At 46.4% G+C, this 19,531-nt stretch overlaps 1 protein-coding gene across 1 annotated transcript in view; it reads right to left on the bottom strand.

The window, feature by feature from the left end:
- Positions 1-19,531, bottom strand: part of eya1 (EYA transcriptional coactivator and phosphatase 1) — an 82,238-nt gene that overhangs the window by 30,943 nt on the left and 31,764 nt on the right. The window contains 5 exon segments of the mRNA XM_038996874.1: positions 1,608-1,750; positions 2,907-2,965; positions 2,967-3,085; positions 4,617-4,711; positions 19,050-19,172. Coding sequence (XP_038852802.1) covers positions 1,608-1,750; positions 2,907-2,965; positions 2,967-3,085; positions 4,617-4,711; positions 19,050-19,172 — 539 coding nt within the window.

Below are 19,531 nucleotides of genomic sequence, written 5' to 3'. Positions count from 1 at the left end.
CATATAGTTACCCATATGTTTTATGTAACATTACAGGCAGTTATCTACAGTACCTTGCAAAAGTATTCAGACCCCAATGATTTGTGGGATTAAAATAAAAAATAATAAAAACAACAATATACACAAAATACTCTATAATGTCAAAGTGAAAGAAAAAATCGAACATTTTCAAAGATTAATACAAATTAAATAAGTAAAATATATTAGTTGCATAAGTAGTTAGCCCTCTGAGTCAATGTATGTTAGAGTCACCTTTGCCAGTGATTACATTTGTGAGTCTTCTTGGGTGAGTCTATACGAGCTTTACACACCTGGCTTGTGCAATATTTGGTCATTATTATTTTCTAAATTCTTCAAGCTCGGTCAAGATTTTGGGGATCACGGCTAGACAGCAATTTTCAAAATTTGACATATATTTTCAAGCACATTTAAGTCAAAACTGTAACTTGGCCACGACTTGGAAATTAACTCTAGTGTATATTTGGCCTTGTGTTTTAGGTTATTGTCCTGCTGAAAGGTGAATTCCTCTCTCTGTGTCTGGTGTAAAGCAGACTGAAGTAGGTTTTCCTCTAGGATTGTGACTGTGCCTTTTTATCTTTATATTAACTTTGACCATGATTAAAGAGGTATTCTACGTCTGATTTGTTATCGTGACCCATCTACCAATCACTGCCCTTCTTTATGAGGCTTTCTAAAAGCTCCCTGGTCTTTTGTAGTGGAACCTGTGCTTGAAATCCAATACTTGACTGAGAGACCTGTATGTACGAGGGACAGAGGAAGGGTTAGTCATAAAAGAAATCATGTCCACCCCCCCTTTTTTGTTTTGTCACACATAACTTATTATGTGATATGTTAAGTCATGTTTTACCTCTGAACTAATTTAGAATTGCCTAAACAAAGGAGCTGAATAGTTACGCAACGACTGTCTTTTAAGGTATGCGTGTTTTACTCATCCTATTATTTTTGTGTCGATTGTTGACAAAAAAAAAAACGACAATTAAATCCATTTGAATCCCCACTTTGTAACACAATAAAATGCGAACAAGTCCGGGTCTGATTACTTTCTGAAGGCACCATATCTGCCTCAGAGGAGGAAAATCCAGTCATGTTTTTCTTTTAGAGTATACCACTATCTAAACAAAACCCATAGTCGATAAGAACAACAAAGAAATATGTATAAATGGTTCATTATTATAGAAGTGTTTTGCTTTTATTGACATTCGTAAATATACTTAATAATTAATAAGGCACCATTGAAAAATAAATGTTATAGTCAATAAACATTTCAGTAATCAATAATAAGTTATTAAAGGTTACAAAAGAGCGCTGAGTTTTGTTCGTGTGTGATGTGTTAACCTTGGTGTGGCGTTGGGGGTAATTGGATTAGTCTATTGTGCCTCAGACAGGGTGAGGCTGTCTGTCGCCAAGGTAACGCACACACACGCACGCACGTGCGCACGCACGCACGCACGCACGCACGCCTGCACGCACGCACGCACGCACGCCTGCACGCACACACACACACACACACACACACACACACACACACACACACACACACACACACACACACACACACACACACACACACACACACACACACACACCTCAAGGTCAGAGTCCGGCGGTGGGGAAGGGTTGTTGTTCCTTCTCCCTCGGCCACGTGACTTTCCATCCGAGGCACGCCGCAATCGATCCGATTCTGAATCTTTAATGGGCGTTGATGGACTGTGGATGGTACTGTAATCTCCTGGGGGGGGGGCGGAGGGAGGGATGGATGGACAAAAGGAGAAGAAGAAGAGATTGAATCTTTAATGGGCGTTGATGGACTGTGGATGGTACTGTAATCTCCTGGGGGGGGGGCGGAGGGAGGGATGGATGGACAAAAGGAGAAGAAGAAGAGATTGTTTTAAACAAAGAGGAGGAAATTATGTTTCTCTTTCACCTTTAGAACTGAGAAGGGTGGAGGGAGCTGTCGACAGCTACATTTTGGATTGTAAAGTGTGTGTGTGTGTGTGTGCCTGTGTTTGTGTGTGTATGGTGGTTAGAGCGTTGGACTAGTAGCCGAAAGGTTGCAAGAACGAATCCCAGAGCTTGACAAGGTAAAAATCTGTCGTTTCTTCCCCCTGAACAAGGCAGTTAACCCACTGTTCCTAGGCCCGTCATTGTAAATAAGAATTTGTTCTTAACTGACTTGCCTACTTAAATAAACGTAAAAAAAAAAAAAAAAAAAATGTGTGTTAAATAATGACAACTAGACGATAACTACATTCAACCTATGTTCTGTTGTAAGGTTTCCAGAGTGTCAGACAGGCAGGACAGAGATAATAACGTCAGTATTCTACGTTCAGATGATCTCTAGCTGTAACCCGGGTTGAAATTCCTCTTATCTCATTTGATGGGATGATGATGTCATCAGAGCTCTATTGTCCGAAGGAGCATTTAATGTGATTCCTATTAAAAGGGGAGAGGCGCTCCTCTGAGCACTACTCTCTGCAGTTAATTCATATTTTCTACGATAATGCTATTTCATTGAGTGCTAAGGTAAGAAAGGATGGGTTAAGAATGGAAAGGAGGGGTAACAGCAATTGAAAAACAGTTATCACCCCCCCCCCCCCAAAAAATAAATAAATTTGAATTTATATTTCTTCAATAATACCAGTTTCTAGATTTTCTTTGGACCGCCAACATTCGGTGAGGGTTTTGGGTGGCAATTGGGAGGTGGAGGGGAAACGTTGATTATAACAAATTCAAAACAATTATCATAATATTATAGTTTATTTTAGTTTAAAAAAAATAACAGTAATGGTTACCATAATGAGTGGCCCTGGCATCATAGCCACCCCCTCCAGAGCCGTCTGATCCTGGGGACGGAGGGTGGGTGGCCTGGGGGGCCTGGGGCCTACCTGCTGGGGGGTCCGTGAGGGCCTGGCTGGTCAGGGGGGGCTCCTGGAGGGTGTAGGTCTGTGGTGGAGGGGGTGGTGGGACTGGTGTTGTTGCTGGTCATATAGGGGGAGGTGTAGGGAGAACTGTTGTAATACTGGGCGTACTGGCCCTGGCCGAACGCTGGGTAGCTTGGGTAGTCCTGGAGGGGGAGAGGGGAGGATGGATGGATGGATGAAGAGAGACAGGAAAGGATGGATGGAGGGAGAAGGAGGAGGAGAGATAAAGAAAGGGAGAGAGGGAAGGATGGATGGAGAGAGTCAGAGAAAGAGAGAATGACAGAGAAAAAGAAAGAGAAAAACAGTAGATACACATTAGATAAACAGTGATATATATAGAGAGAGAGAGAGAGAGAGAGAGAGAGAGAGAGAGAGAGAGAGAGAGAGAGGAGAGAGAGGGAGAGAGAGAGACACAGAGAGAGAGAGAGAGAGAGAGAGAGAGAGAGAGAGAGAGAGAGAGAGAGACAGACAGACAGACACAGAGGAACAAAAGAGAGAGAGAGAGAGAGAGAGAGAGAGAGAGGAGAGAGAGAGAGAGAGATCGAGAGGAGAGAGAGAGAGAGAGAGAGAGAGAGGAGAGAAAAGAGAGAGAGAGAGAGAGAGAGAGAAGAGAGAGAGAGAGAGAGAGAGAGAGAGAGAGAGAGAGAGAGAGAGAGAGAGAGAGGAGAGGGAGACACAGAGAGAGAGAGAGAGAGAGAGAGAGAGAGAGAGAGAGAGAGAGAGAGACACAGAGAGAGAGAAGAGAGAGAGACAGAGAGAGAGAGAGAGAGAGAGAGAGAGAGAGAGAGAGAGAGAGAGAGAGAGAGAGAGAGGGAGAGGGAAGAAGTAAGAAATGGACCAGTGGTGCTACTTTACAGTCCAGATTCCAAAACATAAATGTAAACATGTGTCCTACATCTGGACAGCGATCTGTCTTGGTCATTTTTTAAGTTCGCATCTTAAAATGATTTCCTATTCCCTACGAAGTACATTACTTCTGGCCAGGGCTCCGGTCAAAAGGAGTGTACTTTATAGGAACATAGAGTTCCATTTGGGACCTGAACCCCTTTTTTTGTCTGTGCCAGAAGTAAGGGATCTTCCCTGTCTACAACACTACAGATGTAAGGAGGGATTACTCTATGATTCATGTGACGTGGATCAATTGGAACTGAACTGTATCATACATTATGTCAAAATGTCAAGTGTGTCAAATGGCACCCCTATTTCTTGTATAATAGTGCACTTCTACCCTGTGGGCTCTGGTCACAATTAGTGCACTGTAGGGAACATGGGTGCTATTTGGGATACACTCCAAGGTTCTCTGGATCTTTTATATATACAGTGGGGCAAAAAAGTATTTAGTCAGCCACCAATTGTGCAAGTTCTCCCACTTAAAAAGATGCGAGAGGCCTGTAATTTTCATCATAGGTACACTTCAACTATGACAGACAAAATGAGAAAAAAAATCCAGAAAATCACATTGTATGATTTTTAATGAATTTATTTGCAAATTATGGTGAACTTGCACAATTGGTGGCTGACTAAATACTTTTTTGCCCCACTGTATATAAAAAAAAGAGTACAGTACCTCATCTTAATATGAACTCCACTACCCTCACACTAACCAGCCCCCCTTAATATGAACTCAACGATGCTAAACATCTTCTATAGGCTATCAGAATGAAGAGACGCTACCGTAGAAGACACCTGCTGTGTACTGTTGAAGCCGGTGGAGTTCGTGAGGGCGTTGCTTCCTGCGTACAGTCCTGACGTGGTTGTGAACGTGCCACCTGGAGAGGACAGGGAAACACACGGTTATCACTAAGGAGTTATACATATGACTTACAAACTCAATGACAGCGTATCCTATATGATAATGTACACTATATGATAATGTACGCTATATGATAATGTATGCTATATGATAATGTACGCTATATGATAATGTATGCTATATGATAATGTACGCTATATGATAATGTACACTATATGATAATGTACACTATATGATAATGTACACTATATGATAATGTATGATATATGATAGCATATGATAGCATATGATAGCATATGATAGCATATGCTATATGATTATGTATGATATATGATAGCGTATGCTATATGATTATGTATGATATATGATAGCATATGATAGCATATGCTATATGATTATGTATGATATATGATAGCGTATGCTATATGATTATGTATGATATATGATAGCATATGCTATATGATTATGTATGATATATGATAGCATATGCTATATGATTATGTACGCTATATGATAGCGTATGCTATATTATTATGTATGATATATGATCGCATATGATAGCATATGCTATATGATTATGTATGATATATGATAGCGTATGCTATATGATTATGTATGATATATGATAGCATATGATAGCATATGCTATATGATTATGTATGATATATGATAGCGTATGCTATATGATAGCGTATGACAGCATATGCTATATGATTATGTATGATAGCTGCCTTGTTCAGGGGCAGAACCACAGATTTTTACCTCGTCAGCTCGGGGATTCGATCTAGCAACCTTTCGTTGACTGGCACAATGCTCTAACCACTAGGCTACCTGCCGCCCCATATGTATATGATAGTGTATGGTATATGATAGTGTATGGTATATGATAGTGTATGGTATATGATAGTGTATGGTATATGATAGGGTATGGTATATGGTAGTGTATGGTATATGATAGGGTATGGTATATGATAGGGTATGGTATATGGTAGTGTATGGTATATGATAGGGTATGGTATATGATAGGGTATGGTATATGGTAGTGTATGGTATATGGTAATGTGTCCAATCAAATATCAAGGCCCAACAGAATATGGCACATTTATTACACTGAAATAAAAACATTTCCACAGAGAAAATAAACGGATTAACACATTTTCACAAAAAGGGACAAAACCGAGAGAGAAATACGTTTGGTGGAACAATGATTTCAGGTAGTCAACAGTGAGGTGTAGAGAGAGAAAAGGAGAGAGAGAGAGAGAGCGAGAGAGAGAGAAAGAGAGAAAGAGAGAGAGAGAGAGAGAGAGAGAGAGAGAGAGAGAGAGAGAGAGGGGAAAGCGAGAGGAAGAGGAGAGAGAGGGAGGGGAGAGAAAGCGAGAGAGAGAGAGAGGGAGGGAGGAATAGAGAGAGAGAGAGAGAGAGAGAGAGAGAGAGAGAGAGAGAGAGAGAGAGAGAGGAGAGGGAGGGAGGAAGAGGAGAGGGAGAGAGAGAGAGAGAGAAAGCGAGACGAGAGAGAGAGAGAGAGAGAGAGGGAGGGAGAGAGAGAGAGAAAGAGAGAAAGCGAGAGAGAGAGCGAGAGAGAGAGAGAGAGAGAGAGAGAGAGAGAGAGAGAGAGAGAGAGAGAGAGAGAGAGAGAGAGAGAAGCGAGAGAGAGAGAGGAGGGAGGGAGGGAGAGAGAGAGAAAGAGAGAAAGCGGAGGGAGAGAGAAGGAGAGAGAAGAGAGAGAGAGAGAGAGAGAGAGGAGAGAAAGAGAGAAAGCGAGAGAGAGAGAAGAGAGAGAGAGAGAGAGAGAGAGAAAGAGAGAGAGAGGAGAGAGAGAGAGAGAGAGAGAGAGAGAAGCGAGAGAGAGAGAGAGGGGAGGGGGAAAGAGAGAAAGAGAGAAGGAGAGAGAGAGAGAGAAGAGAGAGAGAGAGAGAGATAAAAGAGAGAGAGAGAGAGAGAGAGAGAGAGCTAAATCTAAACACTCAGCCTGTTGTGTTGAGGCTACTGAAGGGTGGAGGAGTGGGGGAGGAGGGGGAGAGAGAGGGGGAGGTGGGGGAAGAAGGGGGAGAGAAGAGGGGGGGGGGGTTAGGCTACAGGAGTACTTAATGAATATGTAGAATCTGTCTTCTCTTCACGGCTTTAAAATAACTAACTCTAGGGCTAATTCATTCAAAGAGGAAGGGCTGATAGGATCTAATGGCTTAATAAGACAGGCTGGGCTGATGCCTGCCCTGAGAGAGAAAGGAATGAACAGAGGAGAGGCCTTGGGCATGACTCTTCTCTTCACCCTCCCTCCCCCCTCCCTCCCCCCCCTCCCTCCCTCCCTCCCTCTCTCTCTCCCTCCCTCCCTCTAGAGGACAGGGAGAAGCCTCAGCAGAATAGTTATTGGTTTTCATCAGAATGTGTAGATACAATGTTTGTTGACAAATTCTCTGGACCAGTGTCTGGTTAGCGATAGATGCCAAGACTTTTCCAGGTTTTCCAGCTCCCCCTAAAAAAAAAAGAGGTTTCTGACCTCGTGTTTTTTCCTAGTTAAATAAAGGTTAAATAACATCTAACATTGTAGCACAAAATAACTTCTCTCTCCAAAATACTGTACCTTCCATTGTCTTCATCCGATCAACAAGAACCAAACATGGACTTCCCTAACGCAGTTCTACGACTCAAAACGACCCCTTAAGGAGAACATCTTCTCAAATCTAAAACAGTAAAACACTGGAACAGACTTCACAGGGTGACATGAGCTATAGCGACCAACTACCTAGCTATCATCCATTCATGAGAGCTATAGCGACCAACTACCTAGCTATCATCCACTCATGAGAGCTATAGCGACCAACTACCTAGCTATCATCCACTCATGAGAGCTATAGCGACCAACACTAGCTATCATCCACTCATGAGAGCTATAGCGACCAACTACCTAGCTATCATCCATTCATGAGAGCTATAGCGACCAACTACCTAGCTATCATCCACTCATGAGAGCTATAGTGACCAACTACCTAGCTATCATCCATTCATGAGAGCTATAGCGACAACTACTAGCTATCATCCATTCATGAGAGCTATAGCTACCAACTACCTAGCTATCATCCATTCATGAGAGCTATAGCGACCAACTACCTAGCTATCATCCATTCATGAGAGCTATAGCGACCAACTACCTAGCTATCATCCATTCATGAGAGCTATAGCTACTAACTACCTAGCTATCATCCACTCATGAGAGCTATAGCTACCAACTACCTAGCTATCATCCATTCATGAGAGCTATAGCGACCAACTACCTAGCTATCATCCACTCATGAGAGCTATAGCGACCAACTACCTAGCTATCATCCATTCATGAGAGCTATAGCGACCAACTACCTAGCTATCATCCACTCATGAGAGCTATAGCTACCAACTACCTAGCTATCATCCACTCATGAGAGCATAGTACCACTACCTACTATCATCCATTCATGAGAGCTATAGCGACCAACTACCTAGCTATCATCCATTCATGAGAGCTATAGCGACCAACTACCTAGCTATCATCCAATCATGAGAGCTATAGCTACTAACTACCTAGCTATCATCCATTCATGAGAGCTATAGCGACCAACTACCTAGCTATCATCCATTCATGAGAGCTATAGCGGCCAACTACCTAGCTATCATCCATTCATGAGAGCTATAGCTACTAACTACCTAGCTATCATCCACTCATGAGAGCTATAGACCAACTACCTAGCTATCATCCATTCATGAGAGCTATAGCGACCAACTACCTAGCTATCATCCATTCATGAGAGCTATAGCGACCAACTACCTAGCTATCATCCATTCATGAGAGCTATAGCGACCAACTACCTAGCTATCATCCATTCATGAGAGCTATAGCGACCAACTACCTAGCTATCATCCATTCATGAAGCTTACTACTAACTACTAGCTATCATCCACTCATGAGAGCTATAGCTACCAACTACCTAGCTATCATCCATTCATGAGAGCTATAGCGACCAACTACCTAGCTATCATCCATTCATGAGAGCTATAGCTACCAACTACCTAGCTATCATCCACTCATGAGAGCTATAGCGACCAACTACCTAGCTATCATCCAATCATGAGAGCTATAGCGACCAACTACCTAGCTATCATCCATTCATGAGAGCTATAGCTACTAACTACTAACCTATCTTTCAACCAAACCCTTCATCCTCCTCCTCGTCCTCCTCTTCCTTAGTGAAAATGAAGGAGGGGTAGATTAATTTACTGTTCCCAATGAACAGCTTTGTTCCCAATGAACAGCTTTGTTCCCAGAGACAATCAGAGGTGGGTAGATTAATTTACTGTTCTGAAAATAACTTTACTACTCCAGGACGGGGGGGGGGGGGGGCAAGGGTGGGTGCAGGGGGGGGGGGGTGAGTCTGAGTAGCCGCCAATGCTGCTAAACACTTTTAGTAAATAAAATGCTCTTAGACGATAAAGACACATACTGTATCCTCCCTCTGCCCCTCCAGCTATCAGATCTAGACACATCAGATCTATACCTTCTGTTCTCTCTCCCTCTCTCTCTCTCCCTCTCTCTCTCTCTCCCTCTCTCCCTCTCCCTCTCTCTCTCTCCTCTCTCTCCCTTCTCTCTCCTCTCTTCTTCCCTCTCTCTCTCTTCCCCTTGCCCTCAGCTATCAGATCTAGACACATCAGATGTATACTTCTGTTCTCTCTCCCTCTCTCCCTCTCTCCCTCTCTTCTTCTCTCTATCTCTCTCTCTCTCCCTCCCTCTCTCCCTCTCTCCCTCTCTCTCTCTCTCTCTCTCTCTCTCCTCTCTCTCTCTCTCTCTCTCCTCTCTCTCTCTCTCTCTCTCCTCTCCTCTCCGTCCTCTACCTCACTCCAGTCTCATCTCTCTCCCTCTCCCCTCCCTCGATCTACATCAGATCTCTTCTCTCTCTCTCTCTCTCTCCTCTTCTCTCCATTCTCTCGGTTCTTTTCTCTCTCTCTCCCCCTGCTCCCCTCTCCCTCTCCCCGCTCTCCCTTCCCTCCCGCTCCTCTCTCTCTCTCCTTCTCTTCTCTCTATCCTCTTCTCTCTCGTCTTCTGCTCATTCTCTCTCTCTCCCTTTTCTCTCTCTCCCTTCTCTCTCTCTCTCGTCCCTCTCTCTCCTCTCTCTCTCTCTCTTCCTCTCCCCCTCTCCTTTCTCCTTGCCCTCAGCTATCAGATCTAGACATATCAGATCTATACCTTCTGTTCTCTCTGCCTCTCTCAATGGGCTTTATTGGCATGGGAAACATGTGTTTACATTGCCAAAGCAAGTGGAATGGATAAACAAAAGTGAAATAAACAATTAAAAGTAAACAGTACATTTTACACTCACACAAGTTCCAAAATATAAAATACATTTAAAATGTTATATTATGTCTATATACAGTGTTGTAACGATGTGCAAATAGTTAAAATACAAAAGGGAAAATAAATTAACATAAATATAGGTTGTATTTACAATGGTGTTTGTTATTCACTAGTTGCCCCTTTTCTTGTGGCAACAGGTCACAAATCTTGCTGCTGTGATGCGCACTGTAGTATTTCACCCAATAGATAGGGGAGTTTATCAAAATTGGATTTGTTTTAGGGTGGTAGTGGCGGGTAATCGGGGTTAGTTGGGGGTAGTGGGGTTGGTGGGGGTTGGTGGGGCGGGTAGTTGGGGGTAGTGGGGTTGTGGGCGGGTAGTTGGGGTAGTGGGGGTTGGTGGGCGGTAGTTGGGGGTAGTGGGGCTTGTGGGGCGGGTAGTTGGGGGTAGTGGGGTTGGTGGGGCGGGTAGTTGGGGGTAGTGGGGTTGTGGGGCGGGTAGTTGGGGGTAGTGGGGCTTGGTGGGGCGGGTAGTTGGGGTAGTGGGGCGTTGATGGCGTAGTAGGGGATTGGGGGGCTGGTTAGTGGGAGGGTAGTGAGGGGTATTGGGGGGCTGGTTAGTGGGAGGGTAGTGGGGGGTATTGGGGGGCTGGTTAGTGGGAGGGTAGTGGGGGTATTGGGGGGCTGGTTAGTGGGAGGGTAGTGGGGGGCTGTTAGTGGGAGGGTAGTGAGGGGTATTGGGGGGGCTGGTTAGTGGGAGGTAGTGGGGGGTATTGGGGGGTTATGGGAGGGTATGGGGGTATTGGGGGCTGGTTAGTGGGAGGGTAGTGGGGGTATTGGGGGTTGGTTAGTGGAGGGTAGTGGGGGTATTGGGGCTGGTAGTGTGAGGTAGTGGGGGTATTGGGGGCTGGTTAGTGGGAGGGTAGTGGGGGGTATTGGGGGGCGGTTAGTGTGAGGGTAGTGGGGGTATTGGGGGGCTGGTTAGTGGAGGGTAGTGGGGGTATTGGGGGGCTGGTTAGTGGGAGGGTAGTGGGGGGTATTGGGGGCTGGTTAGTGGGAGGGTATTGGGGGCTGGTTAGTGGGGAGGTAGTGGGGGGGCTGGTTAGTGGGAGGGTAGTGGGGGGTATTGGGGGGCTGGTTAGTGGGAGGGTAGTGGGGTATTGGGGGGCTGGTTAGTGGGAGGGTAGTGGGGGCTGTTAGGGGAGGGTAGTGCGGGGTATTGGGGGGCTGGTTAGTGGGAGGGTATTGGGGCTGGTTAGTGGGAGGGTAGTGGGGTGTATTGGGGGCTGGTTAGTGGGAGGGTAGTGGGGGGTATTGGGGGGCTGGTTGGTGTGAGGGTATTGGGGGGCTGGTTAGTGGGAGGGTAGTGGGGGGTATTGGGGGGGCTGGTTAGTGGGAGGGTAGTGGGGGGTAGTGAGGGCTGGTTGGTGTGAGGGTAGTGGAGGGCTGGTTAGTGGGATGGTAGTGAGGGGTATTGGGGGGCTGGTTAGTGGGAGGGTAGTGGGGGGTATTGGGGGGCTGGTTAGTGGGATGGTAGTGAGGGGTATTGGGGGGCTGTTAGTGGGATGGTAGTGAGGGGTATTGGGGGGCTGGTTAGTGGGAGGGTAGTGGGGGTATTGGGGTTGGTTAGTGTGAGGGTAGTGGGGGGTAGTGGGGGCTGGTTAGTGTGAGGGTAGTGGGGGTTATTGGGGGGCTGGTTAGTGGTAGGGTAGTGGTGTCCTGACACCAGGGTTAACACCCCTACTCTGACCACAGAGAGTCAGGACACCAGGGTTAACACCCCTACTCTGACCACAGAGAGTCAGGACACCAGGGTTAACACCCCTACTCTGACCAGACAGTCAGGACACCGGGTTAACACCCTACTCTGACCATAGAGAGTCAGGACACCGGGGTTAACACCCTATCTTACCACAGAGAGTCAGGACACCGGGGTTAACACCCCTACTCTGACCACAGAGAGTCAGGACACCGGGGTTAACACCCCTACTCTGACCACAGAGTCAGGAACCGGGGTTAACACCCCTACTCTGACCACAGAGAGTCAGGACACCGGGTTAACACCCCTACTCTGACCACAGAGAGTCAGGACACCAGGGTTAACACCCCTACTCTGACCACAGAGAGTCAGGACACCGGGTTAACACCCCTACTCTGACCACAGAGCGTCAGGACACCGGGTTAACACCCCTACTCTGCCCACAGAGAGTCAGGACACCAGGGTTAACACCCTTCTCTGACCACAGAGCGTCAGGACACCGGGGTTAACACCCCTACTCTGACCACAGAGAGTCAGGACACCGGGGTTAACACCCCTACTCTGACCACAGAGAGTCAGGACACCAGGGTTAACACCCCTACTCTGACCACAGAGAGTCAGGACACCAGGGTTAATACCCCTACTCTTACGATAAGTACCATGGGATCTTCAGTGACCACAGAGAGTCAGGACACCCGTTCAACGTCCCATCCGAAAGATGACACCTTACACAGGGTACTGGGGGGGGGGGTTGCCTGCTGTTCCCCGATGGGTATGTTTTATCCCCCTCTCCTTCTACATCCCCCTGTCCTGCTCCAGTTATCTCACTCAAGACCAGACACCATCCCTGCCGCCATACCTCCCTCCCTCCATCCATAACCTCCCCCTCCTGCCTTCTGGCCCCACCGTTCGGAATCCATTTGTTCTGGTTGATCCGTTCCCTAGCCAAGGGCCATGTCTATCATCAGTGCACAATATTTGCAGCAGAAGTTTGTATGCCCCACTTGGGACTAGACTATCATGTCCAGATGGGTTTCCTTTAAAAGGCAGAGTAGAGTAACTGCAGGCATGAGCACGGTGGACAACAGTTAACACACACACACACACACACACACACACACACACACACACACACACACACACACACACACACACACACACACACACACACACACACACACACACACACACACACACACACACACACACACACACACACACACACACACACACACATGTAGGGCCCACAATATATGGTCTATACTTGGCATGTACGGGTGGCACAAATTGGGATATGAGGGAGAGGAACGGACAGGGTATATGCAAATACATGTTTTTTGGGGACTGTAGTTTTTGCAACATTACTGTTGTATTTAATAGATCGTTTTTTTCTTTTTTTTTCTTTTTACATATAATACTGTAGTATAACGTTATTTAGTAATTACTACACATGAGCAAAGGACACTACAGTGTGTAGTATAGTATTCTACAGTATACTAAAGTATTCCATAGTATAATTTTTTTAATTTGGTCACACAGTCACACGCGCGTAGATGCCCACACTGTGACAGAACATCACAACACCGTAACACTATAATTCACCTGATTACAGACTGGGGAGGATAAACACTCTCTGTATTTAACAGCTAGAAGACTGAACAAACAAAATAAAGCCCTCATCAATTTGACTTAAAACAATGTAGTTCCCGTATTATTCACAGCTGTACACAAATGTATAAATACATGCTGGTTCATTGTACCCCTAGTAGAGCTAGTAGAGCCCCTAGTAGAGCCCCTAGCAGAGACCCTAGTAGAGCTAGTAGAGCCCCTAGTAGAGACCCTAGTAGAGACCCTAGTAGAGCTAGTAGAGCCCCTAGTAGAGACCCGGTAGAGACCCTAGTAGAGCTAGTAGAGCCCCTAGTTAGAGCCCCTAGCAGAGACCCTAGTAGAGCTAGTAGAGCCCCTAGTAGAGACCCTGGTAGAGACCCTAGTAGAGCTAGTAGAGCCCCTAGTAGAGCCCCTAGCAGAGACCTAGTAGAGCTAGTAGAGCCCCTAGTAGAGACCCTGGTAGAGACCAGTAGAGCTAGTAGAGCCCCTAGTAAGCCCCTAGTAGAGACCCTGGTAGAGACCCTAGTAGAGCTAGTAGGCCCCTAGTAGAGCCCCTAGTAGAGACACTAGTAGAGCCCCTAGCAGAGACCCTAGTAGAGCTAGTAGAGCCCCTAGTAGAGCCCCTAGTAGAGCCCCTAGCAAGAGACCCTAGTAGAGCTAGTAGAGCCCCTAGTAGAGACACTAGTAGAGACCCTGTAGAGACCCTAGTAGAGACCCTAGTAGAGACCATAGTAGAGCCCCTAGTAGAGACAGTAGTAGAGCCCCTAGTAGAGCTAGTAGAGCCCTAGTAGAGACACTAGTAGAGACAGTAGTAGAGACCATAGTAGAGACCCTAGTAGAGACACTAGTAGAACCCTAGTAGAGCTAGTAGAGACCCTAGTAGAGACAGTAGTAGAGACCATAGTAGAAGACCCTAGTAGAGAACCTAGTAGAGCCCCTAGTAGAGACCCTAGTAGAGACCAGTAGAGCTAGTAGAGCCCCTAGTAGAGCTAGTAGAGACCCTAGTAGAGACAGTAGTAGAGACCATAGTAGAGACCCTAGTAGAGACCCTTAGAGAGCCCTAGTAGAGACCATAGTAGAGCTAGTAGAGACCCTAGTAGAGACAGTAGTAGAGACCATAGTAGAGACCCTAGTAGAGACCATAGTAGAGACCCTAGTAGAGCTAGTAGAGCCCCTAGTAGAGCTAGTAGAGACCCTAGTAGAGACACTAGTAGAGCCCCTAGTAGAGACACTAGTAGAGACAGTAGTAGAGACCATAGTAGAGACCCTAGTAGAGACCTAGTAGAGACCCTAGTAGAGCTAGTAGAGACCCTAGTAGAGACAGTAGTAGAGACCATAGAGAGCCCCTAGTAGAGCTAGTAGAGCCCCTAGTAGAGACCCTAGTAGAGACCCTAGTAGAGACCCTAGTAGAGCCCCTAGTAGAGACCCTTGTAGAGCCCCTAGTAGAGACCCTAGTAGAGACACTAGTAGAGCTCCTAGTAGAGACCCTAGTAGAGACCCTAGTAGAGCCCCTAGTAGAGACACTAGTAGAGCTAGTAGAGACCCTAGTAGAGCTAGTAGAGCCCCTAGTAGAGACACTAGTAGAGACCCTAGTAGAGACCATAGTAGAGCTAGTAGAGACCCTAGTAGAGACAGTATTAGAGACCATAGTAGAGACACTAGTAGAGACCATAGTAGAGCCCCTAGTAGAGCCCCTAGTAGAGACACTAGTAGAGCCCCTAGTAGAGACCCTTGTAGAGCCCCTAGTAGAGACCCTAGTAGAGACCCTAGTAGAGCCCCTAGTAGAGCCCCTAGTAGAGACACTAGTAGAGCCCCTAGTAGAGACCCTTGTAGAGCCCCTAGTAGAGCCCCTAGTAGAGACCCTAGTAGAGACCCTAGTAGAGTTCCTAGTAGAGACCCTAGTAGAGACTCTAGTATAGCCCCTAGTATAGCTGGTAGAGCCCTAAGTAGAGCCCCTAGTAGAGCCCCTGGTAGAGCCCATAATAGAGCCCCTAGTAGAGCCCCTAATAGAGACCATAGTAGAGCTAGTAGAGACCCTAGTAGAGACAGTAGTAGAGACCATAGTAGAGACCCTAGTAGAGACCCTAGTAGAGACCATAGTAGAGCTAGTAGAGCCCCTAGTAGAGCTAGTAGAGACCCTAGTAGAGACCCTAGTAGAGACCCTAGTAGAGACCCTAGTAGAGCTAGTAGAGCCCCTAGTAGAGACACTAGTAGAGACCCTAGTAGAGACCATAGTAGAGCTAGTAGAGCCCCTAGTAGAGCTAGTAGAGACCCTAGTAGAGACAGTAGTAGAGACCATAGTAGAGACCCTAGTAGAGACACTAGTAGAGACCCTAGTAGAGCCCCTAGTAGAGACCCTAGTAGAGCCCCTAGTAGAGACCCTAGTAGAGACCCTAGTAGAGCCCCTAGTAGAGACCCTAGTAGAGACCCTAGTAGAGACCCTAGTAGAGACCCTAGTAGAGCCCCTAGTAGAGACCCTAGTAGAGCTAGTAGAGCCCCTAGTAGAGACACTAGTAGAGCTAGTAGAGCCCCTAGTAGAGCTAGTAGAGCCCCTAGTAGAGACACTAGTAGAGACCCTAGTAGAGCCCCTAGTAGAGACACTAGTAGAGCCCCTAGAAGAGATAGTAGAGCCCCTAGTAGAGACCCTAGTAGAGCCCCTAGTAGAGACCCTAGTAGAGACCCTAGTAGAGCTCCTAGAGCTCCTAGTAGAGCCCCTCTCCCCCTCCCTCTCTCTCTCCCTCTCTCTCTCCCTCTCTCCCTCCCTTTCTTCTCCTCTCATTTCCCCTAATTTCCTCTCTCTCTCTCTCCCAAGGCTGTAGAGCTGTAGAGCAGAGAGTCGGCAGGCATGCAGTATTTGGTTAAGAGGTGTGGAAAAGAGGCTTCCCCGGCCGCTCCACACATCTGCTGTTCTTTTGGCCTTATTTATTGTGAGATGCTCTGGAGGTTTTTCAACAACATGTGGAGATGTTTCTAGTATCACACGTTATTCAGTGGAGAGAACACACAGCTTACAGCTAGAGATGATACAATGCCTTCAGAAACTAGTCATATCTCTTGACTTATTCCACATTTTGCTGTGTTACAGCCTGAATCCTAACTTTTCTCACCAATCTACACACAATACCCCATAATGACATCACAGTACCCCATAATGACATCACAATACCCCATAATGAGATCGCAATACCCCATAATGACATCACAATACCCCATAATGACAAAGTGAAAACAGGTTCTTAGAAATTGAAAATTGAAAATGAATACAGAAATACACACCCCTGAGTGAGTACTTTGTAGAACACGTTTTACAGCTGTGAGTCTTTCTAGGTATTATTTTCATAATTATTCAAGCTCTGTCAAATTGGTTGTTGATCGTTTCTAGACAACCATTTTCAGTTCTTGCCCCAGACTTTCAAGTAAATTGAATCCTTATGAGCTTATTGACACATCTGTGCCTCAATTCAAGTAAACATAATTCAAAAAATCCCCCATCAAAATCAGTTACTTTAAACTGGAGATCTCTGCATGGGCTGCGTCTCAATCCACCACATCCACCTATTTCACCCTTCAAGCTGGAGATCTCTGCATGGGCTGCGTCTCAATCCACCACATCCACCTATTTCACCCTTCAAGCTGGAGATCTCTGCATGGGCTGCGTCTCAATCCACCACATCCACCTATTTCACCCTTCAAGCTGGAGATCTCTGCATGGGCTGCGTCTCAATCCACCACATCCACCTATTTCACCCTTCAAGCTGGAGATCTCTGCATGGGCTGCGTCTCAATCCACCACATCCACCTATTTCACCCTTCAAGCTGGAGATCTCTGCATGGGCTGCGTCTCAATCCACCACATCTGCAGCGGAAGGTGGACGAGCTACAGCGGTGTTTGTCAGACCATGAGACATCCCAAAATCGGCCTTCTCACAAAATAATGTCTGTAGTGTACGAAAACACTTGATGGAAAGATTAAGATTGAGATTTAGCCAGGCTAATAGGCTACAGTTAGCTTTGGTTAGCCAGGCTAATAGGCTACAGTTAGCTTTGGTTAGTCAGGCTTATAGGCTAGAGTTAGCTCTGGTTAGCCAGGCTGATATTTACAGTTAGCTCTGGTTAGCCAGGCTAATAGGCTACAGTTAGCTTTGGTTAGCCAGGCTGATAGGCTACAGTTAGCTCTGGTTAGCCAGGCTGATATTTACAGTTAGCTCTGGTTAGCCAGGCTGATAGGCTACAGTTAGCTCTGGTTAGCCAGGCTGATATTTACAGTTAGCTCTGGTTAGCCAGGCTGATAGGCTACAGTTAGCTCTGGTTAGCCAGGCTGATATTTACAGTTAGCTCTGGTCAGCCAGGCTGATATTTACAGTTAGCTCTGGTTAGCCAGGCTTATAGGCTACAGTTAGCTCTGGTTAGCCAGGCTTATAGGCTACAGTTAGCTCTGGTTAGCCAGGCTTATAGGCTACAGTTAGCTCTGGTTAGCCAGGCTAATAGGGTGCAGTTAGCTCTGGTTAGCCAGGCTAATAGGCTACAGTTAGCTCTGGTTAGCCAGGCTTATAGGCTACAGTTAGCTCTGGTTAGCCAGGCTAATAGGGTGCAGTTAGCTCTGGTTAGCCAGGCTTATAGGCTACAGTTAGCTCTGGTTAGCCAGGCTAATAGGGTGCAGTTAGCTCTGAAGATAGAGCGAGCGAGAGAGAAAGAGACAGCGAGACAGAGAGCGAAAGAGCGCGCACGAGAGAGAAAGAGAGATGGCGGCAGTATTGTAAATCAGTCTGTAACTGTCATGGAGAGAGACCATGTTTCTGTACCTTCCCCAAAAGAGGAGAGGTAATGGCTGGAGGTGAGGTGAGTTGAGGAGGAGAGGAGGTTAGGAGATGAGGTGAGGAGAGGAATTGAGAAGAGGAGGTGAGGAGGTGTGGAGAGGAATTGAGGAGAGGAGGTTAGAAGAGGAGGTGGGAAGGTGAGTTAAGGAGGAGGAGAGGAGGTTAGGAGAGGAGGTGAGGAGAGGAGATAAAGAGAGGGGGTAAGGAAAGGAGGTGAGGAGAGAAGGAAAAGAGAGGTTACGAGAGGAGGTGAGGAGAAGAGTTGAGGAGAGGTGAGGAGGTGAGGAGAGGAATTGAGGAGAGGAGGTGAGGAGAGGAAATGAGGAGTGGAGAGGAAGAGAGGAGTTGAGGAGGTGAGGTGAGGAGGTGTGGAAAGGAGGTGAGGAGAGGAGTATCGGAGAGGAGGCTCGGAGGTGAGAAGAGGAGGTGTGGAAAGGAGGTGAGGAGAGGAGGTGAGGAGAGGAGGTGAGGAGAAGAGTTGAAGAGAGGAGGTGAGGAGAGGAGGTGAGGAGAAGAGGTGAGGAGAAGAGGTGTGGAAAGGAGGTGAGAAGAGGAGGTGAGGAGACCAGGTGTGGAATAGAGTTGAGGAGAGGTGGTGAGGAGAGGAGGTGAGGAGAGGTGGTGAGGAGAGGAGGTGAGGAGAAGAGGTGAGGAAATGAGTTGAGGTTAGGAGGTGAGGAGAGGAGGTGTGGAGAGGAGGTGAGGAGAGGAGGTGAGGAGAAGAGGTGAGGAGAGGAGGTGAGGAGAGGCGGTGAACGAAGAAGCGATGAGAGGAGGTAAGGAATTGAGGAAACGTGAGAGGAGACAATATGAGGAGATTACAGTACACTATATGATTATCTTTGTTCCTCACCTGGCATCTGATAGCTGTATGGAGCCTGGCCCGTCTGAGGGGTGCTGAAGCCTGAGCTGTAGCTGAGGAAGCCTGCCTGTCCTGGGGATTGTGACTGGCTCAGTCCGCCCTCTGTCTTTATGCCTGCCCATAATGCACCTGAATCAGTTACTGACACCTCGTCGGTATGATGCACACACAGTTCCCTGCTGTCAGACTCTAAGCCAAAAAAGCAATTGAGTATTTTATTAAATGCTATCAAATATATTAAATATATTACTATTTTTATATATTAGTATGTTTATTATTATCCTTGATAACTGAGTGATTGTAATAGTAGTTACTATATGTGTTTTAACAATTTGCTCGTGAGTGTTATATCTGCTGCAGTGATACAGTCATTTATCCACACTTTGCAATCAACAGTAGTCTGGTGGTTTAAAAAAAAGAAACAGAATGAATTTATACAAAAGTTATACAAGAAATATGACGTAATTTTTGAA

This window comes from Salvelinus namaycush, chromosome 7, assembly GCF_016432855.1.
Source record: "Salvelinus namaycush isolate Seneca chromosome 7, SaNama_1.0, whole genome shotgun sequence".
Taxonomy (NCBI): Eukaryota; Metazoa; Chordata; class Actinopteri; order Salmoniformes; family Salmonidae; genus Salvelinus; species Salvelinus namaycush.
Note: the sequence above shows the minus strand (reverse complement) of the source record. Positions and strands in the feature narration are given on the sequence as shown.